This window comes from Aplidium turbinatum, chromosome 11 (assembly GCF_918807975.1).
Source record: "Aplidium turbinatum chromosome 11, kaAplTurb1.1, whole genome shotgun sequence".
NCBI lineage: Eukaryota > Metazoa > Chordata > Ascidiacea > Aplousobranchia > Polyclinidae > Aplidium > Aplidium turbinatum.
The window spans coordinates 18,655,456-18,679,963 of record NC_137482.1 but is presented as its reverse complement, the minus strand read 5'-3'; the positions used below and the strand labels follow the sequence as shown (position 1 = coordinate 18,679,963).

Sequence of the window (24,508 nt, the reverse complement as noted above, 5' to 3'; positions counted from 1 at the left end):
GTTAGTTTGCTTGTACGAAACGGTATGATTCTTAGCTTGAACAGAGCTTTTTTTTCTTTTTAGAATGAATGTACCGTCGTATAGATTACCACCTGCAAACCACAAAAATAACTTTTAGGGGGTGTTACTTTCATAGCCACAAGAAGTTGTTATGTTAGCCGATACGCGTTCGCATTGTAATTGGCCAGCAGTTGACACGGAGGCCTTCGTAATCCGTAATCATACACTTTACTTAACATACAACTGTGCTTTTTCTCAGGTTTCTTACAGAATTACGGTTTAGTGCCTAAACTTTGTAGCATAAAGTTTTCCTCAAAAACCACAACCCTGTCTTATCTTAGAAACGACTATCCCGTGAGGAAAATAATCGTATTAATGATGTAATCTAATGTCATTTTGAGTAGTTCAACTCATGACAGAAAGCTAAACTGTTTCACCACATCCGTATTCATTCTCTCCATGAGACCACGTCTATCTATTGACGTAAATTTGCGTTTGATGCTGGTTGAATGATGCTCAACAGGCTTGTCGGTGCTTTTTCTAACCATGTGGAACATTATGATGATAATTCTTGACACGGACAACATTGACAAATTGTAAGTCAGTGTTAGCCTTGGGAAGTCGCTGTAATCCCTTTAAACTCCATTGAGTCAAGCCTTCATGTAAAATTAGGAAGTGAACACTAATCACAGCATATGAAAGCGTGTTGTATCGTGCAAAACACTCATCGTGAACAAACATCGTTTTTTTTGCAAAATCGTCAGTCTTGACCTACGTCATTGTCGCAAGGCTCTGTCAAACAGAGTCTTTTATGTTTTCTCGATAGTGATTAAAATCAGTTAAAGCAACAAAACACTTTATTTTTAATGCGATGTTAACCTCCATCATGATTTTTTTTTTTCATTTTAAACCATGATTGATCAGCAAAGTTTTATGTGAAAAGTATGGCGTTTGAAAGCATTCATATTTTTGAACCAGCAGTATCTGAAAAAAGTATAAGTGCAAAATGTTTTTCGTTAATAATTTTAGTTGTTTTTCTCGTTTACTGTTACTTATGGTGTAGTTCGAAATCGCTGAATGGCATAACTGAAGTGCTGCTGTTATTGGCTGACAATGGATAGCCACTTTCTGCTACCATAGTGTTTTTTGAACCTTTGTAGATCACATTAGTCTGCAGAGTCATAAATTAGTGGCTGAATAACTTTATTTGTTCAAAGTGACCGATCGGTTTTAGATTTTATAGAAATTTTTGCCACTTTCTCCTTAGCAACATATCATATTTTGGTCGTTATACTGATAACACATTATTGACACTTCATGGCTCGAACACCTTTTTACATTAATTGAACTAGTCTAGACGTTATCCCTAAGTTGATTTTTTTTATGTATTTCTGTGATTCACCATTTACAAGGCAGTGTCATCGCTTAGATCTAGAATTCCTTCTCAATTTTGTTGCATAATATGTGCGTGCACAGACGTTTATGGAACGTAAAGTTATGGATTGCTTACCTACAATTTTTTGGTTTTTATTGATTTGACTTTGTTTCACGTTGAATTATCTAAAAGCAGAAAATCATCATGGGATTTGACGTCCGGATTTTGCTAATTATGATGCATAGGATACTATGAGATGTGTGATCACTGAGTTGAATAGGCAGATGACAAGCTGGCTGTGAGTTGCTTGGCAAAATGACGGATTTGTTATCTATGATGGTCGTGTGCCAAAAGTCCCCATGGGTACACCAACACTTTGTCACAGCAAGTTTTTGAAATTCTGATACCCGATATTTATACTATTTTGATATTCAGACATAACCATGCATCTACTATCTTGTGACTATTTTACTAAGGATTGTCATCGCTGTGTCGGTCCACAATTAATGTTAGAAAGATTTGTTCAACAATACACAATCACGGAGGCTCTGTCGCAAAGTCATGTTGCAGACCAGCATGGCATTCCATTCACAAAATATCCCTTGTGACTTCTTGGTTGGTTACGTTTTGACGAGCATCGATCGTGTCGTCTGCTCGTTTCGATGCCAGCAAAAATGACATAGTTTATATTGAACAGATGTCCAAAGGAAAAAGTCAGATTCTGGCAGTCGGATTTGCTTCAAAATCTTTTGTGCTAAGTTCTGTCAAACAGAGCAGCATTGAGTATGTAAAAAAAATTATCAAACTTTGTTTTAAGGTGCGTTTTGCTTTTGATTTCTAAGATATTTTGTTTCGAACTTTGATTCTTTGCTTTACTTAACCAGAAATATAAATCCAACATAAATAATGTAATTAAAATCCGTCAGAGGGGAACGAATTAACGGGGCTGGTTTATCCAGCGTTTGTCAGTGAATGAAGATCGTCATAGCTTTAAGTTGATACCAAATAGAAGCGGTGAATTTTATCTAGCAAAGCTGAACATTTCACGTAATATCAGCGTCTAGCAACGTTGAAAAACGTGAACAATTGCATTCTGGGATACACCTGAAAGCAGCTCGCATTTCGTCGTTTCCAAGCGTTACAACTAAGACTTGAAGTGGATAAAATGTTTGTTATTTTATGAGATTTCGGCCTCTGTTCATATCTCTCCATCTCTTTATAACAGCATTAGAGACCACCCTAAAAGATGTTATGCTTTTGAAAACGTAACCCATTCCGTTCAGTACATTACGGTACAATGCAATAACATATGGATTACAATAAGCATTTGGTATGTTGTCGCCAAGTCATACTTCATACCTCCACAAATTCTACTGCCTTTTCAAAATGCACGAGTTGAAAGATTTATGGCTTTAAATCATGACTGGAGTTTGAAAATTACGGATTCCTGCGGAATTGAATTATCTTGTTAGAACAAATTAGCAAGTATCCTTGATCAGATTTTTTTTTATTTGTCGAAAGTGGTTTAGTGAAGGAAGCATGTCAGCCGACGTAATTTTAACGCGTAAGCAAAATATGGTGTGAAAGATGTACATTATTTTTTTGCTTTGACAGATTTTTCCTGCATTGTTTTACGAAAACGCAGGATGGGATTCACAGTTTTGATAAAAAGATGTTTGATGAAAGATGAATTTGTTGACTCTTTTGGTTAGCTGTTTCAACTATCACAATGTGTGAAACTGCGAAGATTATGGGGGAAGTCATTGTACGATGGGCATTTTCACTCCCTGGAAAACATGTGAAAACAGAGATTTTGAATCGATGGGTTGGCTCAGTAACGCTTCTGTGTGCGTTTTTTTACGTCGTTTCATCGTTTGCAGACGTTGAAACGATGTATCGACAGACTAGTGTTGACAAATAAATCTAAGAATTTTGATGACTTTTGTTTTCAGGCATCCGCGATGAATTCCGCAAAGAACCACGTGACACAATTGCAGCTGTGGGTGACTCGCTGGTTCTCGAATGCGAAGGACCGCGGGGTATCCCTGAACCCGATATCAGTTGGAGAAAGGACAACAGAAGATTGTCTACGCAAAATGCAAGACTTCAGGTAGCAGGATATATCTTGTTTTGTGGTAAATACAAACCGGTATCGAAACACAAGCTTTGCTTATTTTAACGCAAAACTTGTCTAGGACGATACCAAAGAAAAGCTGTTCTTCAGCACCTTTGCAGTGCGGTTCGGGAATTTGTCGCTTGAAAGGCTCAAACAAACACGACGACCACTGAATCCAGTCTATCTGTTTGTTAAATTCAATGTAGTATTTAAGCCTGTCAGGTTTTGTGAACCTTGTAAGACTGCCAGCTTATTAACTCGGCTCATTTCGTTGCTAGATCAAACCTGGCGGTGACTTGGTGATCAGCAGGTTGCAGAAATCTGATTCCGGGTCCTACGAATGCGTGGCAAGCAACAGCGCAGGACAGAGGACTAGCACGGCTGCTTTGTTGATGGTACAAGGTAAAGAAAGAAGTAGACATGACAATTGTTGTACGCTTTTAACAACTTGTAATTTGCTGTTTTGTCATAGATCAGCGTCTGTAATTTACAATGTAGCGACACTGTCACTAGTTGCAAAATTGTGTTCCCCTGATGCACTTGACGATCCCATTTGTGTCGTTGGAATGTCAAGTCAATTTAAAATTTTCAAACAATTCTTATCGTTGCATGTTTATCCTTATGTCCTGCCATATCTGCTGATGCACATTACTCTTTTATTACAAAATATTTTTGTATGACTCGATCATTTGTTTACTTCTTCAAATACAGTTGTTGCGGAAGCGGCAGCTTAAACGATTATTATGTTATTTTAGTGATCAAAATCTTTTCCAACTACCCACTTTGAGAAGCCATTCAGCTTGAAATATTATGCATTTTTGCTGCTCGTGAATTTTTTTATCGATTTGCACTGCAATTAGTTGCGACTATTACCGTTCAAATGACATCAGTACTTTGTTTCACCGTTTGGTTAGACGGAACACCATTATCTGGTCTGTACGCAGCAGACATTTCACATGTTTGATTCATCTTAAGTCTTAACTCTACGATTATCGTTGTGGCTATTCTTCGTCTTGATTGACAGAATGTGACTGAGGGAAATGAGCGAATAAAATAAATTACATTAGTTTCGTGAATCTATTCCCCGCTGATCAAAGCGAAAAATAAGAACTATGCCAACACTTGTGTGGGTGCAAAACTAGGAATGAATCTTCAAATGTTGGACTCTCCTCTGGGTTGTTCAAGAAAGCTACCGTGGGGCTGGGTATTCGAAATAGCTAAGAACTTTTCATTGTTTTTTTTTAAGTGATTTAATTTTGTTGCGTATTAGAAATGATGCGCTATTTGTATTCAAGTTTATATTTATTCAGGAAACAAATTTTAAAGTGTTTTGTACACAAGATTTGCTGTTGATTTTGCTTCATTTCGAGCTAAATTGTTGTGACAAATTTTGCTTAAACGAAAGAAAAACGTTTCGAACAGCTCTAATTAAAACTGCAAGATCAATCTCCAACTCTGACAGTGTATTCCGAAAAACGGGTTTTAAACTTCACAGATTCGGTCTTTTAAATGTGTTTTCCTACTTTGAGAAACATAGGCACTGCATCTGTCGCTTCTGCGGTAATGCTATTTTAAAAGATTAATGCGTTTATGAAGACACGATTTGTTTCGGCTGGAATCTGTCACTTTTGTGATTGTGTGATTACTAACGTCTTTGAGCAGATCTTAACTACAATTATTTGAATAATAGATGCGCTTGTGTCAGCTTTGTCGAGAATTCAAACAAGTTGTTGTTCAACCAGCAAATCAGTTCTTTTTTCATTGATTTAACGTCTAAGTCTGTAAAAACGTGATGATTTCCCTCACTGGGCAGAGGTGATCTCCTGATATGACGACATTGAAAAGACGTCAAAATCGTAACTTCATATTTTTGAGGGCGTGAGACTAAAATACTTTGCTACCTGGAAAAAATACAATAAGTCTGCAACTCTGCATGTTTCCATTGTGAGCTTGCGAACGAGTTGCATATCTCAAAAGTGTGCACCTTGTTTCTTGCCTCGTGTTCGTTTTAAGACAATATCTTTAAAAAGTTTTTCTTTACTTAATAAACCAAATTAATTGCTGACAGTCTGGAAACGGCAACTTCTCTTAGAAATATTGAGATATTAATTTCTACCGCCACCAAATGGCGAGTTTATTTAATGAGTTTGATTGGACTGATGTGATTTAGTCAATGTTCTATTAATAATAAAATAATAATGACCTAATGTTTTCGTCTTGGCTGTCAATATGCTTTTCAGCATCATTCCCTGAGGAATCGTAATGTGTTCATATCTGCCTTGTCGTTGGTAATTTTGTTGCAAAAACAAAAAAACGTAGGGATGTTTAATGTTAAATTCATCAGCATAGTTCAAAGATGTCAAGCCGATTATTATTTGTCCATGAAGAAGAAATTTTAAGTAAAATTCAGCGACAAGCTAGGGTTGTGCACGAAAGAGAGAAGAGGTGTCTCTGGACAAAGTAACCTCATTGTGCCATCGAATATTTCTAAAAATCTCCGTGCTCGACATTTTTTGACGCGTTTGTTTTTCAGTAAAGAGTTTCAAGATTATTAAAAAATGTCCTATAGATGTCAATTATCATATTTCTTAACACTTTTAATTCATTATTTCATAAATACTCCCATTGCAGAAGATTTGTCAGTCTAGTCATTGTTTTCAGTCCATAGTTGTCTGAAAGCTGTATTCTTGCTAGCACAAATTTCTCTTTCGCATCCGTTTAATCGTTTTAACTTCTGCAGACGTTGAATCAATGTAAAAAGAACTAATTTTGTTGACTGAGAAATTACTTCTTAAATCTGTATCTGCTTTACATCTAAAGGCCAACGCTTTTTTGATCCAGTAAATTTGCTTCTTGTTTGTTGATGGTTCACTGTAATGATGGAGCGCAATAAGTTTGTGAAAATGATAACAAATTGTTGTTACTTCGATAAGGCTTTGCTGTTGAAATCAATATCTTAAACTTCGTCTGCTAAATTGCTTTGTCTGGTTTCAAAGCGATTTTCACATAACTTTTAGGCGCCTTGCAGTTTCATTGATGGATTGTACTCTTTTGGTTGAGAAAACTTGTCCATTGACGTTTAATCAACGTATAGCAAGTGTTGAATAAAGAAACAAATTTTGAGTACTTCAAAATTACACGCATTCAATCGCTCAATTTAGAATTTTGATGTTTTCTCAGAGCCACCAACTTTCACTGTCCGGCCTTCCGACCAGACCGTTGTAGCTGGCCAGGCCGTAGAAATTCAATGTGACGCAGATGGGGACCCACGTCCGAACATCCAGTGGTCCAGGGTGGGCGGCAGAGTACCTGAAAGGTAAGGTGTCGCCAAAAACAGCAGCTGTGCCGCCATCTTTTTGTGTGCTTTAATGTGACTTTTATGGTTTTTGGTATTCACTCAGAGGTAGTAAAATGAAACGTCATTTCTTTTACTTCCTTTCAACAAGTTGGAACAGATTTTAAAAAAGTTAACATCACCACGACATGCAATTATCTTGTTCTTTATTTATATGGGTCAATTAGGAAACGAACTAAACGCCATCTTGCAGAGTTAAGCATTACTTTTACAAAAACGATTAAAGTTTTATAGCTGCAACTCAAAGACCAGTTGGAACAAAACTGTCCTCGAGCAAATGCTGATTCTTGCAAGAACATCTGCCAGATCATGTTTTCAATTGCAGGCTGGTGCCTTTGAGCAACGGAAACATGCGGATAAGCGGAATAAAAGTTGAGGATAGCGGAGAATATGTCTGCACGGCTGTAAATAGGGTTGGCCAGAAGACTGCTTCAGCCGTCATCACTGTACAAGGTATCACTTAACATACCTTAAACTTTTTTTTACTATTATTGAGATGCTCATAAACTCCTAACTGACAAAAGTGGGGTGATTTTCAAAAATATAAGAAGCAGTGTAGATTTTTAACTACTGTACCATAAACTAGTCTATTGTTCAGTAATGTTAGCACTTGATAAGACATAGTGGTATATACGCTGGACAATTTCTTACTAATGTAGAATACATTACAAGTAATCACACTTTTAAAACTAAAAAATGAGTCAATTATTTCAATATTAGTTGCCGATGCGTTACACAACCGTTTAATTGCGGAAAAACTGTCTGTTTGGAAAGTCATTTGACTATTTTGAAAGCAAAATGCAAATGACATAACATGCACAAGTTTTATTTAGAAATATCCGCTTTGTTGTTGAAGCTCAAAGGGACTCCATCATTATATTGGAGTGCGTTTTTTAGTTCTTAGAAAACACGATAAGGCCGCTATTAAACTGGCCAGACAATCGTAGAAATCTTCAATTTCTAAATAAAGGCCTGCTAGCGGAATGATAAGCTTGAAATTTATGAACCGATTTTTTGAAATTTATTTTTATTGTTGATTTTACAACCTGAAGAGCTTTGAACGCGGTTTGTGTTTGATTTAAACTCTCCACACTTTTTAATATAACAACTTCAAGTGCAGAAGCCAACGAACTTAAACAGTTTATTAAACTATGCGAGGCGGAACTATTGAACCTAATATTCTTTTAATATTGTTAAATTCTAGTCCCTTCAGTTTACCGACAATAAATGTAGCATTTACGAAAAGAAAATTAGTTTACAAATTTAATTTTCCTAGCTGGCTATGCCGAATGGAAAACAGAGAAATTATGATTTAATAAACTTTTAATCTTTTTCTGCTTCTAATGTAATCTGTTTCTTTAGGGATAGCACTTGACCGGGCATTTCCTCAAACCATTCTAGCCAGAAAAAAATGATTTTTACATCGTTTTAACGTTTCGCGTTGTAAACACTATTGCTTTTGCTGGCTAGGCAATTTGCATACTGTGTTGGCTTCAAAGATGGTTGAACCACATCATGATTTATCTAGCCTTTGGTTTTTCTGTAAAGTATTTACTGAGAATAGCCATCATCTAATGGCGGAAAAACAATGACGTTTTATTACGCGAGTTCATTACAAAGGCTTTTATGATGTAACATGACTTGGCTAAACAGTAGTTAATTAATCGGTGGTTAGAGGTCAAGTCATTTCTGCGTCGCTTTAATTATTAAATTTGTGATACTTTCAGATGACGTCTCAATTTTGAACTGAATGTGGCTTTGTGTGTTTGTGGGTATTGTTTGGCTAACGCTATCATACCCTCAACCAATTGCTTTAATTTTGTTTAAATGTCACTGTCTTAGTCTTAAAAGAGCGTCATAAAAACAAGGTGGTGTTGAACTAATTTTATTGCATTTCCAAGTTGTTCTTTTTTAAGCATGTGATTCACTTGTGCTTTAAAAACATCAAATATTTTGTCGCTTTTCATCCGCCTTGAGACGAGCGTTGAGTCCAAACCAGACTTACATAGCTGTTACAGCTCCATCACTTTAACACAAAATTTTTTGAAAAAAATAACGTTAAGTTAACGTTAACAAACTAAGTTTATTAAAAATAATCTCAAAAAGGAACCTTACGTGCGAAGAAGGAATCTCTTTTCATAACAAATCCACTTTGAAGTGGAACAATATTCTTTATGTAAACTTACGGAATGTATTGTTGTCGCAAACAAGTGTTAGAGTTTTGTTGTGAAATCCTTTAAAAAACCAATGTGTTTTGCTAGCGAGTAGGCTATATGTACATTGCATGGTAGGCTACATGACAAAAGACTCCACGCTAGGTTTTGTGAGACAAGTTGCTGATGTTCTACCTTTCTTGCTTGACTTTGTGTGAAATGCGGATCACGCATGCTTGCTTCAAAATTTGGTTATCATGCAGATTCTTTTTTAATCTCCAAAGTTAATTTTATGTTTTGGTTCGAATGTCCACACTAAGTAATGTTCTTTATGGCTGTCTGATGACTCCATTTTCGATTCAAGTTTTATCGTTTTAAGATCGGTAGAAACTTTGTTGGTTTAATTGTGGAAACTTTTTTTTTCGGACTGAAAAAGCTTTCTTGAGAGCTTAATCCAGGGAGTGTCACTGATGTCACACGTGGTTTGCAGTGTTAATACTGAATGCAAGCTGTTCATTTTATCTCCAATTTGTGGTGTTCTTCAGCTATCTTGGTTTGCCAAAGTTTATGACTTTTTTTTCAACTTGTTCTTTTTTTGATGCAAATGTTTCACTTTCATGGCCGGTTCTCACACTCAGGTTGTCACTTGTCAGCCTGAGTAAAAGGAAACCACATCTGTGTGATGTGACAATATATTTTTCAACAGCTTGTTACGTTATCAAAGTTTTATTGTTCGCCACGTGCAGACAACACCAAATTTAATCGACAGGTCCTTTATTAAAAAATAATGAAATTCTTTTTGCTGACTCAACCAAAAGGATTTAATATCATATCAACGTCAGAATCATTTCTCTACTAAGTTTCAAAAGCATTCGCACATTGCCTGTTGACAGTCAGCGAAATTGTCAATCGTAGGTTGTTGTAATGTAAGCTATAGGATAGAATTCAACTTCTTGTCTTCGTATTGGTTCAATTCTATCCTTTGGCTTGCAACAACCTACGATTTACAAACTTAAAAATTTGCTGATCAAAAAAATCTACCGCAATGAGTTATTGTAACACATTTAGTCTAGTGTACGATTTACTGCACTGAGGAGACTTTAAGGTCGAAACAGTGGCGTTCTGTCTACGGTTTCGTCTTTTTAACATTGATTCAATGTCTTTTTGTTTTTGTAAAGCAACCTTGATTCAGTGTGCTTCTTTAAATCAACGCGCGTAATCTGTGCTGATGAAAAGTCATAGCATCAATCATTTCATGTGAAGAAACATGACAGCACGAACGAATTGGATAATCCTCCCAGACTATAACGCATTTGTGGTATTTTTCAGCTGGACCTCAGATTAAAGATTTAGCTCCAGATACCACAGTCCAGTTGGGAGACACAGTCACTTTACCATGTAGAGTAGAAGGTTCGCCTACACCAACCGTTTTCTGGAGAAGCAAACAAGACGGTAAGTTGTAATTGTATTGCACAGTATAAAAATGTTCAGTAAGTTGTATGTGGCATTGCAATGGAACAGAAATGATCCCCGGGAGCAAGATCTCTCTCTTTTACATCAATTTACCGTCTGTAGACAATCAATTGATAAAAGAAGTACATAAAAGGGATCTGTTTGAAATTAATGTTGTGATCGATATCTGGATCCAGATGGTCTGTAATCTATCACTTCAGACAGCAAATCAGCCGTTGTGGAACATGGATTCAACATCTGCAGACGTTGAACCAAGCTACCAAACGATCGATGTGCTGTCTTAAACAACCTACAAAAGCTGCCATTGTTCACCACGTCTAATGACGTTGTAGCGATGTAAACAAGACACCTTTGCTGGCTGGGTTGAACTTTTGTCACTAACCGAACTTACAACGTAACCATATTTTCCACAGGAACAGAGATGTACAGAGAAAAGTCTTACCAAGAAGGCCATTTGTTCGTAGCGGCCAACGGGGACTTGATAATTTACAGCGTTCGATTTGACGATCAAGGATCGTATATTTGCCAAGCTGTCAATACACTTGGTTCAGTGACTGGAGAAACAAAACTAACCGTACAACGTAAGTTTAGTTGGGTGTTTGTTTTTATCGTATCCAGACTTGCACCAGGTGGTTGAAGATTTGATTTGAGTGGACGGGAAGGCAAGGAAGCCAACCTTTGTGTCCACCTTCAGGCCTGTGATTTATTGTCTTGCCAAAGACACAACTGCATGCTCATTGCTCACATTCTTTTCTGCTTCTCACCAATCGGCTTTGCACTCGGTAGTTGGATGTGATTTTTCAGTTCTACCCAATCTTATTTTTTTGTATTTTAAAAGTTAAAATCGTGCTTGGACATTATGAACGCTCACACTCTTTCCAGTTTCAAACCGTTTGTAAAAAATTGACAAGAGTGGCTTGTGTGTTTTTTTAAAGTTTACGCTGTTGGCTGCGTAACCGAATGGTTGAAAAGAACCGACGGATGGATGGAATAAAATAAAAACTTTACGCTAAATACGGTTCTGATAAGCAAATAATAACAATGAGAAATATTAATAGTCAATCTGTAAAACTTTTTGAATACCGATACCGGAATATATCAAGTACATCCATGATTGATAGTTTTATTTTTATTTGCATCATGTTAGGAAATTGTTCATTCATATTGCAGCACGTCAAACAAGAATGCCTCCACCCATAATAAAAAGGGGACCAACCAATTCATCAGTATCTCTTGCTGCAAATGTTTTATTGGAATGTTCGACGGACAGTGTTCCGAAACCTGTCATCCGGTGGTACAAAGAAGGAAAACCGATCGAAACCGGTTCAAGCCGGTCTCGACTGGCTCAGCAATCACCAGGAAGGCTGAAAATCACTAACATACAGGTGCATGAAGTTTGTATAATATGGCATCAGGTCTTCTAAAGTAACAATTTTAAGTAACAGATTGCGTTATCTTTACTCTGTAATACTGTAGTTTACAGTTGTTCCACATATTACTTACACATCGTTCGTGTAAAGAGCCGGTTTTAAGCTGCTTGTATGAAATGGCTGGTCACCTTTTTCATGCTAGGGTGAGATTGACTTGACGTAAGTGGTGGTAATTGCCACTTTTACTGACTGACGCGTCATTCGAATGCAAAGATGAGATCAACTTATGTAGTTAGTCATTTTTACTGTTGCTCACATTATCATCTAGGTGGTCGCCGTCGTCATTTCTGGCTAATCCGTAATAATTGGAAAGATAGCAATAATTTGCTAGCCAGAGTACATTGAGAGAAGGCATTTGCGACTAACGTTTGTCACAAGCTATAATACACAGTTTAAAACTGTAGCATACTTGTCATCTTAACGAATACAGCTTGTCATTCCTGTGTTAAATGTGAATCTTGTCAAGAAGATCTTTTCCAAGACCAAATCCTGACCACGATGAGCAAGCCTCATGCTGCCAGTTTTTTCAAAGAAAAATCATTAGTTTAGGTTCAAAAATGGATATCAAACAAGTACAAGTTTTGAATTGAAGACTTTCAAGTTTCAAGTTGTACTAAAGTTGTGTAGTTTTAGTCCATCTCTCAAGCATATGTTGTTACCTAATTTTGCATTTGCTTTACAGAAAACCGATTCTGGGCGCTATACATGCAAGGTATCAAATGACCACGGCGTGGCTGAATGGGACGGATGGGTTACAGTGCTCGGTTAGTTACAAATCAAATTGATCAACTTAATAATAAACAAAACTGGTTATTTTAAAGTCTCAAAGAAGACATAAAATCGAATTTTAATGTTGTTCAAAGGACCACTTTTTATTTTTGTTTTTTTTCCCTGTTAGGTAAAGGGTCGAACCCAACGTCAACTCACACCAGTGACGACCTTCCACATGCTCCCAGCAAGCCTACTATGGTCAATTCAACGTCATCTTACGTCACTGTAACGTGGCAGTCAAACCCACACAACGGGGTATCCCCTATCAAGTATTATATTTTGGAATATTACAGGTGATTGTGGCAAGTGGTGAAATGTTGATGTGTTTTTGTAGTTTTTGAGACATTATCAGAGGTCAACATTTTCTTGCTTTAGTTTGACTAGACATAAAATCTTTGGATCGGAATGCTCAACCACCAAATTAGTAAAATTTGTCTTTTACATTGCTTCAACCTCTGCATACGTCAAAAGGACCAATTTTGCTAGCTGGACAGAAAAACAACATGCTATACTTCCGCTCTTGCTTTCATGTATGGATTTTTCATTAGTTGACAAGCCGGTTCATTTTTTATTTAATTTCAATCGTATTTTTCACATCAACACTAATTCTTTCAAGGAAGATACCACCCTAATGGTCCAGTAAAGTAATAGGCATCTATCCAATAAGGATTGATTGATATGTTTCTGTCAAGAAAAATTAACTGCAGAATGGAAGAGCGTTCTCCGTTTCTGGAAGTGTTTGATAAAATTTATCACATATTTTGAACGGTTGATATCTTCTCATGATTAGTGTTAAATCAAAGTTGAAAATCTTGCTAAATTTTTGGTTAGAACATTAACTTAATTTACATCAATGTTAGAAAATGTTTTTGAATTGGGTGAATGTATTTTTGACTGATTGATGAGGCATTCTGGCGATCTTGTTTTAAGCCTTTGATCCAGTTTTTATTTATAACAGCAATCAAGCATAAAATATTCCCAGTGTTTCACCTTTGAATAGTTGAATCGTACCAGTTTCATGTCACGCCTCATTGAGCTTCGAATGTCATGGCCATTGACTGTGACCGAAAAAGTCACCAGTTGAGTTGAATTGGATAAAATTGCCCCAATTTTACAGGTTTCACTTTTTACGAGCATCTGGAGTCGTAAAAATGTGATCTTAGAATGACACATGAAGATTTATAACTTTTATTTTTGTTTCTAGAATTGGAAGTACTTCTTCAACGTGGACACAAATTTCTTCTGTCTTGAACAAGGTGTACAAAGTCGGCCGTTTGTCTCCGTCATCCAGTTATGTCTTTGTGGTACGGACTGTCAATCACCAAGGTGTCAGTGATCCTAGCCCGCTATCCAACTACATGAGAACACAGGGTGTGTGTTTTTATTGACTGCAGTGACATTCACTGCAACTATAAACTGTTTTCTTCTTAATTTTTTTTTTGTATTTTCCAATTGTTAATATTGCTGCTATGCAATGTTTAAATTTTTGGATTTTGTAAATTTTCAACAATGCTTCACAAAGGCGTGCTTTGATCAATTATGTTTTTTTTATTTTTTTCCTCAGAGATTGATTTTCAAAGTACAGGTTGGGTGGTGGCAAGTTAGGCTAGCCAATGCGTAAAAGTGTCGTCATAAAGATGTTGAGGCATACGTGTAAGCTACTATTTTTGAAGCATTCAACTTTTATGCCCCGTTTAAATTCGAAGTTTGTTTACAGATGTCGGGATGATAAACCCACCTCCTGTGGCTGATGACTCCGGAAAAACTTTAAACGCAGTAGCGGTGGACTTATCGCAGGCTATCCCTCTTGCAACCCCCGGAACAGGAACCGGTTCGATCCGGCTTAAGTGGGAAACCATGAGCGGATGTGACGTGATGGACGGTTTTATGGTAGTTGCGCAACCGGTGATGACAACGAACAGTGAGCTGTTCACGGAACAAGTGCAATGCCGGGCTAGGTGAGTTTGTATTGCGTTTTGATAAAGAACCTGTTTTGGCTGTAAAGGCTTACGTTGCATAATGTTATTTTAAAGCTCTTAGATTTAGACTAAAACTGAGTTTTGTATAAAATCTTCAGCTTTGAGGTACCTAAAAGTTTTATGATCAAGTATTTTATACGCGCATTTCTAAGTTCAAAGTGAAAAAGTTTCTTCCTAGTTACCTCAGTGATTTATAAGCTTTTTTTCTGGTTTAGAACCTTTGATTTAACCAATATACCTTCCAATACGAAATATGAAGTTCGGGTGCGACCTTACAAAGGCCAACTTAGTGGCGTTGCTAGTCCAATCGTCTTTGTATCGCTTGAGGCTGGTAGTGAGTACACTTTTTAAATGCATCCATTTTGTGAACAATGTTTCAGTCAGATTTTATGTTTTGTATGGAGGTTAAACTAAAAATGAAGTGACAACTTTTCTTCTATTTTGAATCTGTAGACATTGTTAAATCGTTGTGTAGACTGCGATTTAAGATGAAATATTGGAAGTGAAAATCGAATATAACCTCCTCGCTATAATATTTTTACTTGAAGTTACCGGACTCCCTTATTGTAGCTCTGAATAACTTTGGTGCCGATTGATTTTTCTATTTACTTAGCGCAAAGTTGTCAGCTAAAAATTAATTTGAATTTGTAACCCAGTTTTATTGAATGAAAAGTGTTAAATAATTTATGGCATCTAGCAGACTTAGCGAGGTCCAACTTAATAAAGCTTTATTTTCTTTCCCAATTCTTTGTACGTTCATTGAGATTTTTGTTTTATAGTGTTACGCTATGCTGCTGTTTGAAAGACATTTTTTAAAACTTCAATGCTTCGAGTCTCGAAAAAGATTTATTATTGCATTAAAAAAGCAATGGACAGCATTTTTAAATTTGCGACTTGGCTTATTGGATTTGATTTCTTTTATAAATCACTTTGTCTTGCTTTTTTCAAAAGGAGGGACTCAAGAAACATATTCTAAGTTAGCTTGTTTATGATTAAGGGATTGATTTGAATTGATATCAGAAAACCCAGGGCTACTTGCATTAAATAGCTGTTTCCAACGTTTTTATTTTATTTTACTCTGAAAGTTTTTGAACATTCCAGTAAAACGATACATTTTTTCCATTGCTTTCAATTCACTCTGTTGAGTAAATTCACTTCCTATATAAACGTAATTTAGTCAAGTGGAAAGCTTATCTCATATGGTCGCTAAATTAACTGTATTATTTTATAGTAATAAAACCTACTCCTCCAACATTGAAAATCCAAACTGATGCTGACGACGAAAACAAACTGTTGTTTTTATGGCAACCGCCAAGTGATCTCCCTGCTGCTTACGTGGCGGGATATGCCTTGACGTGTCGGTCACGAGATGGTGCGTTTTCCCGAACAGTCAGGCTCAACTCGTCCACTAGCAGTGCCACAATGGATAACTTGAAAATCAACACCGCATATGTGGCCACAGTCACTTATTCCACCCAGTTAGGAGAGGGAATAACGAGTGATGAAGTGGAAGTTGCTCTTGGTGGTAAGTGATAAAACCTTGTCGAAGCTTCCAAAACAACATCTTTGTAGTTTGCAACTCATGTTTTAGTTTTCCCCATCGTTCAAGTTTTCGCGGTACCCGTGATGTTTCCAATGTATTTTGAATGTTTTTTGTATTAGCTGTTTCCACCGATGGATCAGGCGGCGAGGGTGGCATTGCAGCTTTGCTTCAGCAGCCTGGTGTGATGGCTGGACTTGCTGTCGGCTTATTGGTCATTATTGCTCTCGTGGTGGGTGGGGTCTGTTTTTATATCAGATCAAGACGAAATCGCAAGACCAGAGGCTTACACGGTGAGTTGATTGACAGCTTGAGCATGTAGCCTGGAGTGAGGTTTGGAAATTTCCTTGAAATTCTTCTTGAATGCGAGTTTCTCTTGCCATATATATCTTCCTATCATGATTTTTCTGTTTCATTTGTGGTGGCTCTTTGTTTTGTTCTAACAAAATGGTGTTGATTTTGCATCGACTTTACCTTTACTGATGTCAAATCGACGTAAAAATAAATGAAGGTTGAATGACGTTTTTGTACGACTTCTGAACCATAGGCTTCTCTGTGACCACAATTTCGAATCCAATTTCATGTAAATTTTGGTTTCTTTGGAATTAAAAACAATCGTTTTGAACACAAATTATTACCCCAGTTTAGCTTAGTAATTATGCACTTCAATGAATATGATGAAACGTGAAATTTTGTGGCAATAACGAATTCCTTTTTGATTTGCTTCACTAACCTACTGTCTTCCTTTTTCTCACTGCAGTTCGTTCTTTCAGCTTCACGCGCCATTCAGGTATTTGCATGGTTCTGTGTGATTCTTGCCTGTGCATGTTTTTTCAGCTCACCTTGCTTGCATTTGTTTCATGTTGAATTTTTCAGCAAAGTGTTATTAGTGAAATTATTTTCACAATGTATTTTTTGGACCAATAGTTGACTGTAGTTTTTTCACCAAATTAATAAACTCCAATTAACAAAGTTGCCTTTTTTACATCATTTGAACTTCGGCAGCCTTCAAAATGTAAGAATGGCAACTTTAGTAAAGCTGTGTGTGATCATTGGAAGTATCTTATTCACAGTTTTCAAATGCTTCATCGGACACAGTCAATGTCAATGCAACTTGTATTTTTTTCACTTGCCATTACTTTTTGCAGTGCATGATTTATCGCTGTTAAAAGATTGTGTTTGAAGTTTCGGTTACATTTCTCCAAATCAAAACTTATAGAAAAATGCGTCACACGTTGCATCATAACGTATATTTCGAATCCAAATTGGGTTTTCTTTCTTTTCAGCAACATATAAGCCCATTTTAATGGAGCATTTGCCTTTGTTTCGTTTCATCTCCTTTAAATAACGTTAAATTAATGTTAGGTTTTAGTAACAAGTGTGCTTTCCTTCTTTAGCCTCGCACCGAAGCAACGTCAGCAGATTCGACCCAACCATCCCGTACACCGCAGGCTTTGACATCAGAAAGAACACCGGGGGTCTTGGTGGGGCAGGGAGTGTCACTGGCAATGACGTTGGGGGGTCTAACATGCCCGGGTTGATGGGACAAGGTGATAGTAACCGGGATTATCGTCAGCATCACCCAATGGACCCCGGGTCGAGCACAAACGGCGGAAATCACACTGTTGTGACATACAATGCAAAGTAAGCACTCTCGACTGATTAGTGCATTAGTTTTGTAACGCAGTGTATAAGGCATTGTCGTACAGAGTGTGTTCATTTTATTTCTTGATGAGGCCACCTTTCCAATTCTCATTTACGTCTTAATGTAATGACTTAGATTGTTATGTAATCGATTCCACTAATCATCTCCATGACTATAAATGATTTCACTGCTGTAACAAGAAATTTACCAATTCGACATAAAAAGAGCTGTAGGATTTGTCTTAATTCTTTGACGATTGTTGTTTTATTTATTGGCTTGTTATAGCATTTGCATTTTTAGTTAATTGTTTCATTTCTATCATAAGTTTCAGTCGACACAAAAAATCCAAGGTCTCACAGCTACATCTTTTCATTGCAGAAACGGGGAAATTGGGAGTTGTCTTGGTGAGACGTCGCCAAGTGTTCAACTTCCAAACTCTGCCGCCTTTTCTTACGTCACCAATCAGCTGACCAGCAAGGCTGACATTCCGCCGCAGTTCTCTAGGTGATGTTTTGTTTCCAATCGCTGCCAAATGATCCATTTAAATAGATAATGTTCCCAGCAAGCAAATGAATCCATTTCTATATTCATTCAGTATCTTTAAAGCAAACTGTAAATCAATGTAAAAAGGTCTGATTTACTGGCTGGGATGGCAAGCTGGGTTAGACATTGAATTCTTGTTGAAAATCATACCAAATCCAAATCCAGCCGGTTTGCTAGTTGTTCTTTCGTCAAAGGCTGTTAGTTTTATTTGCAAGTAATTCATGATGAAATCCTTAAAAATGTTTAGTTACGTTGTAGTTGCGTTCATTAAAGCACGAATGATGTTAAAGTCGTCTTTGCTATTCCCCAACTGGTTGTAAAATTAGGTCTACTTGTGAAGATACTCCAACTTTTATTTATTCAAAAACATAGGTCCATTGATCTTCTCTTGCGCAAATATCCATCGTTTAATGAATCATCCTCTTCCAGGCCAAGTTTAACTTCCACACAATCCAATGTGCAACAACATCAGTTTGTGCGGCAGCAAAGTGGAAATAACTTTTGTTCTCCTAATCCTTCGGAGCAAGAGATGAGATTTATGGCCAATAGCTCCATGAATAATATACACGGAGGTCCAAATCTTCCTCCCCCTCCACCAAGTCCTCCTATGTCCCAACGAACCGCTTTAAGTGACAGGTAATCTATTGATCAAAAGCAGAGGGTACCACACTAATTTGATAAATTCAAGAATACTATAGAGCTTTCGCCACATAACTATAGCTTTGTCAGTACATATCATTCGCATTCAAATAGATCTTTTTTTTCTCTATGTTATTTATGCTATTTAAATGAGAATGGTTTGTACTGATCTTTTTCTATTTTGATCTCTTCTTTATCGCACTACGTATCCTTTTACAATTAGATCATTGGCAAGTTTAAAGCAAGACTTTTAATGAAAAGTGCAGTGACGAAGTTTTATTTTGGAATCTATTGAAACGTTGTTACTTTAAATTTTAGCTGTTGATTGGATTCTTTATTGCTTCAAAAACAAGAAGATGTCAAACGTAGTGCTCCACGAAACGTGAGATATTAAATTTTATATTGATTCCTCTCTAGAAGTCGGACAAGCAGCAACATGCAGTCGACAGGTGAAAGGTCATCGCGTTCGGGTCAAAAGTCACGTCGTTCCGCTCGAGGGAGCAGATCAGCAAATGCAGGAGCGGCAAACAACTTCCCAACTGATACAGACACAGGCATCGACTCCCTCCAGAACACTCCTTTGGCTGCACGGTAGGTTTGAATCCCGGTGTCTGTTGGCACCTGAGTGAAGCAAGCACAATGTTCGCTGTGCTTGTGAGGTCACCACTATGTGAAACTGTACTTGTGATTTATAATGTTTAATATCAATGGGTGGACAAATTGTAAGGAGTTTTAAGGAAATAAAAAAATGTAAATATTGCAAAAGAATATAAAATCTTTTTTCTTTTACCAGTCCGGATGATTTTCAAGGAAATGCATCAACTGTCCCTCCCACCCCACCTGTACGTAACGCATCCAACTTCCAGTATGGCCACCCGTCTATTCAGTTTGATCACAACAGGTAACTTACAACGTCATAAATCTAGAAAATTAAAAACCAGTTTATATGTTGGTAGAAAACTGAGAAATATGGTGGCCTGGTCGGTTATTCTTTCATGTCCTGTTTTGCAACCGAGGTACAGTATTCGAAAATGGCTTTATGAATTTATTCATTTGTTCTGACCGTTGAGTTGTATTTCAGGGATGTCTCAAACCTCGGCTACCTAGGGGGGCCATCGGAAGGAGACACTGATAATGAAAACGACAGAGTGGGCCAGCTACAGGTCCGTAGTTACCATGGCAATAACGATCCTAGAAGCAGCTTAGCAGGTCAGTCCACGAAAGCAATATCATTATTAGAGACGGTTTGCATTTTCTTGAGATAATTTATCTTCAGAAGACGTTTTATTGTTACTCATTGGAACTTTTCTATTTGTTTATATTTTTGTTTGTTTCAGTGTCCAATGTGTCAATGATGAATGGATACGGAACAGATTCAGACGTTCGAATCTCACCTTACGACCATGAATCTATTGCGTCTTCATCATCCGAAGAGTCGTTTCACATGGAATCAGCTTCTCAAGTGAGTTGACAAATCCTTTTTGTCGCATTTTATCTAGACATTAAAAAATTCGCAGGGTTTGAACTAGCCTACATGCTAAATTTGATTATAAGTTTTGCTGTTTTTATTCAATAATATTACATAAAAAGCAAATGTAAAAATTTTGTAGCGTACAAAGATTGTGGTTTTTCTGATAAGAAAATACGGTATTGGTTTGAAAATTAACACATTCATGCAATCCACACATGTGACAATGCTTTTAAGCTCTAGCTGCGACATCTAAAATCCGTTTTTTAAATGGGACAACCATGTGACGCTACCACTACTATCAGTTTGAAGATGACTCCAGGTTTATCATTTTCAGGTCGGCCAAAACTTGTTGTCTGAGGAACCATCTTTTAAGTTACCACCTCGCAGCTTTAAACCCCCCGACAAGTCTCCTAAGAGACAATATGCGAACACTTATCATCATCCTCGTCAATGTGATGAAGAGCCTCTTCTCCAGGAAAACTCCGGCCAAAGTCTGAGCTCTGAGGTGTCAAGAGGCAGTAAAAAAGGAGGAAAGATCAGGCGTCCAAAGACGTCCACCACCAACTTGAATCGTATAAATAGCGCCAGCAGCTCCTCCTCATCCTGTAGACACAACACCGGAGATAGCGGGATGAGCGCCGGAGTAGGATGCTCGACCGATCACAACAGCTTGAACAGCAGCGCCAGTGGAGGAAGTGGAGAAGGAAACAAGATGAGGACGAAAGTGAACCGGAGCAGGACAGCCGGAAACTTATCTTCTTACGATGTTACTCCGACAAATCAAAACGTGAACAAACTTCCCAGTTTAAACATAAGCGATGCTCTCGCCAGACCTCGAACCGGCGACAATTCTTATCCCAGTCCTGTGTCACCAACTGCCAGCGGCGTGTCAGAGCAGAGTGGTTATGTCAGCACAGCCTCAACCTGCTGGCAGTTCCAGCCTCACTCACCGACCAAACAGCAAAACCTATTGCGTCCCCAACGTGTGGGTTCCCCAGGTCGTATACTTGGTGGTTCTTCTCTGCGCCCCAACAACTTGTCAGGTTTGTACTAACAGAACCACGTTTTATTGCATTGTTACAGTGTATGTCGACTAGCTCTGTTTCAAACGATTATTTGTGAAGGCGTTGATAAGATGCTTTGCAGTGAAAAAATTACTCCAGTCAAAGAATGTGTACTTCTTTGTGTGTTTGCTAGAGTCTGTGTTAAACTACTGTACTCATTGAAGACTAATTGTATCTTCCGTTGTATTGTAGATGCTAAGAGCTATCCCAACAATCCCAAGTCGAATCAACATCACCCCAATCCCGATGACGCTATAGTCTATTCTCAATATGACGTCACTCCGACCAATTGCAATCCTGGTTTGAGTCAGTACCAAAACGCGAGGTTGGCTTTTGGCGGTGGTTCAGGCGGGAAATCTATCCAGAGCAAGCCGCAGGAACTGTCTGATGTTCCCGAAGTATCGACGTCGGATTTTTGTGAAGATTACAGCGATCAAAGTCAATGAAAATGACGGAAAGGATGCAATCATGTCAAAAGAGACACATCCTCCGAAAATGATTTCGTTCAAGAGATCATGCAAACTCACGATGAGCAGTGTGCTCCCATTTTCCGTGGCAGTAGCATTATAATCTACCCACTACACTTACGACACCAGGATGGGTAACTTGCTGGTATACGACGTTACTGCATACAATGCGTAGATTAGATGCTTGGTTCTTTTTTTCCAAAGAAAACATTCGATACCATTTGACAGTGGTGCTGCCCATTTCTTTGTTCATTTTTCAATGAGCAATATTAGCTTTTCTGCAAACAGCAGTTGAACTTATTTGCTGGCAAATCCAAGCTCATTTTCTCCACTTTTTCTTCCAGCGATAGAGTAATTCTTCGTCCTGTGCCTCTGACGCAGTAATTTTCTTACCTCATGAAGACAAATAGTCTAGCGGTCGCCCTAAACTTACAAAATTGTCTACTTTTAACTCCTCAGCATTTTTTTCTCGAGTTTAATCTCTTTTATACCTCACCTCTGGATATCAAGATCACATTTCGCCGCACTAATGACTGTCATAATCGTACGCTACGTACTGACGTTAATGTTTACGTAAAGACATAACGTAAGATAACAAGGATTATGTTGTCACGGCATTACGTTCTCACTTGGCTATACGTGGGTACTGCAAGCACCTTCAAGCGCTGTTTCCTACCAAGTAAAGACAGCACTGTAGTCTTTTTTGCAGCATAGTTACGTCAAGACTTCCCTTCTTTACTGATAACCCGGTTGCTTTCAGCGTTTATTTTTAAAGTGACGAAAGTGGCAGCGTGTCAGAGGTGATTCTCATTGCGTGATTAAATTTTGTTTTGTTTTTGTGCGTCTGATAGCGTCACGTTGACTGAACATGTAGTTCGGCACAAAATTGTTCTAAACTATTTTACTTATTTTGACAATTGTGTTTTTGCTGAAGCAGTTTTCTTTCTTCTGTCGCTGTTTGAGCGAAACAATCTGATCATTTTAACACTTTACTGCCATTCTAGCTCCTCATTTGGTATAGGCCAAAAATACGTTTGGATATTGATGGTGTGCCACTAAAGAGTACAAAGATTAAGCGTTTTATTCGCTGGTTGTCGCTGTGGAGTAAGCGTGACGTCATCATTCATGGCTCGAGTCGCTTCAAAAGAATATTTTCATGGGTGAAGAACAAGTAAATTACTTGTTGCTTTCCTTACCCCAATATATTTGTGACTTCAAATTTGTTTGACGTTTCTTACACTTTCATACTCTGCTTTGTGTTTTCTGCAATATTTTGTTTGTGAAGTTTCTGTTGTAAGAGATACGTTTTCTTTTCCTCCTTACTGTATTTGGTAAAACGTGAGAATTGTAATGCTTTCTTGCTTATTGAGTGCTTATCTCACATGAACGTACTGTGGTTTTACTGCAATGCAGTTGAAAATACGTTGTTCAGCATAAGGCACGCCGTGGCTTTAGCGCTGCAAGATCAAACAAAGGAATTTGGTTTTCCAACAACAAGTCCTTTATTTACGCAATGAAGGCTGTGTCTGTAAACTTAACGATATATTTTGTCTATCAACGTTTTTTCTGCGGCAAAGCAAAAACGTAAAAGCTGCATTTTTTTCAGCTAGCTCTGTTCTCTGTACTGCAGTGCTTGTAAAAAGTTTTAGTTTACGACATTTTTTATTTATTTGTTCGAATTTATTGTTGCTAGGAAACCATTGCCATTGGTTGACAGTTGCAACGATGCATATTGTTATTTCCAATAAAATGATGAAAGTTTGCGAGTCCATTCGATGGTTTTGTACAGAAGCCCAGCGATTGGTAGGGACTCAGGCCCGGTGCTAGGAACCGCGGGGCTCAATTAGAAATGTGATGACGGGGCCCCTACTCTTCATAGCAAAATTTATGGGTGTTTATATATCATAAAATACATACCAGTACATACAAACTACAAAGATAGACATTTATTACTTGCTATAAAACAAATTAAAGGTAATGTGGATGTTTATTTACGATATGTTGTTTTACTTTTAATAGCAAAAAAGGAAAATTAGGCAATTAACCTTTAGTTTTTCAGAAAAAAACTTTTCTTGCCTTTTTATTAGCAAAGTCATTCAAAATAACTTCAAAGTCAATGGCTTTAGCAATCTCGCATTCTATAGAAAGCATTGACAAACTGTTAAGTCTTTCTTGCGCGATTGTAGATCTCAAGTACGTTTTAATTAGTTTCAGCTTTGAAAAGCTTCTTTCCCCTGATGCAACAGTTATTGGCATCGTCAAATAAATCCTCAATGCAATGAAAACATTAGGAAATGTTGTAAATCTATTGTTTTCTATCAAGTGTTCAAAGAGGGCATACGGCTTAATTCTGGGTTGAAGGAAAGTGTTTAGAGCTTTAAGTTCTTCAGCTAGCATATACCCATAAATATCTTTGTTTTTTTCTGTAACAATCTTTTCTTCAGCGTCCTGTCTTCTTGTGGTAATTGTTAAAGCAGCTTCAAGGTT

At 37.5% G+C, this 24,508-nt stretch overlaps 2 protein-coding genes across 2 annotated transcripts in view; both read left to right on the top strand.

Moving 5' to 3' along the window:
* The window catches only part of LOC145780290 (roundabout homolog 3-like), a 39,124-nt gene extending 35,460 nt beyond the window's left edge, over positions 1-3,664 (top strand). Inside the window, exons 4-5 of the mRNA XM_082591993.1 lie at positions 3,328-3,485; positions 3,611-3,664. Of these exons, the coding sequence (XP_082448119.1) occupies positions 3,328-3,485; positions 3,611-3,664 (212 nt within the window). The remainder of the gene's footprint in view (positions 1-3,327; positions 3,486-3,610) is intronic.
* Positions 3,665-3,815: 151 nt separating this feature from the next.
* LOC145779507 (uncharacterized) lies at positions 3,816-23,792 on the top strand. The gene is made up of 22 exons (XM_082591113.1): positions 3,816-3,893; positions 6,672-6,807; positions 7,172-7,299; positions 10,329-10,451; positions 10,886-11,053; positions 11,643-11,857; positions 12,585-12,666; positions 12,801-12,966; positions 13,878-14,044; positions 14,391-14,631; positions 14,868-14,986; positions 15,884-16,177; positions 16,315-16,485; positions 17,590-17,836; positions 18,216-18,340; positions 18,794-19,016; positions 19,437-19,610; positions 19,813-19,920; positions 20,101-20,228; positions 20,357-20,481; positions 20,825-21,533; positions 21,747-23,792. Exons 1-22 carry the CDS (start codon positions 3,884-3,886, stop codon positions 21,998-22,000), a joined length of 4,113 nt encoding a protein of 1,370 aa, XP_082447239.1. The 5' UTR covers positions 3,816-3,883; the 3' UTR covers positions 22,001-23,792.
* The last annotated feature ends 716 nt before the right edge of the window (positions 23,793-24,508 follow it).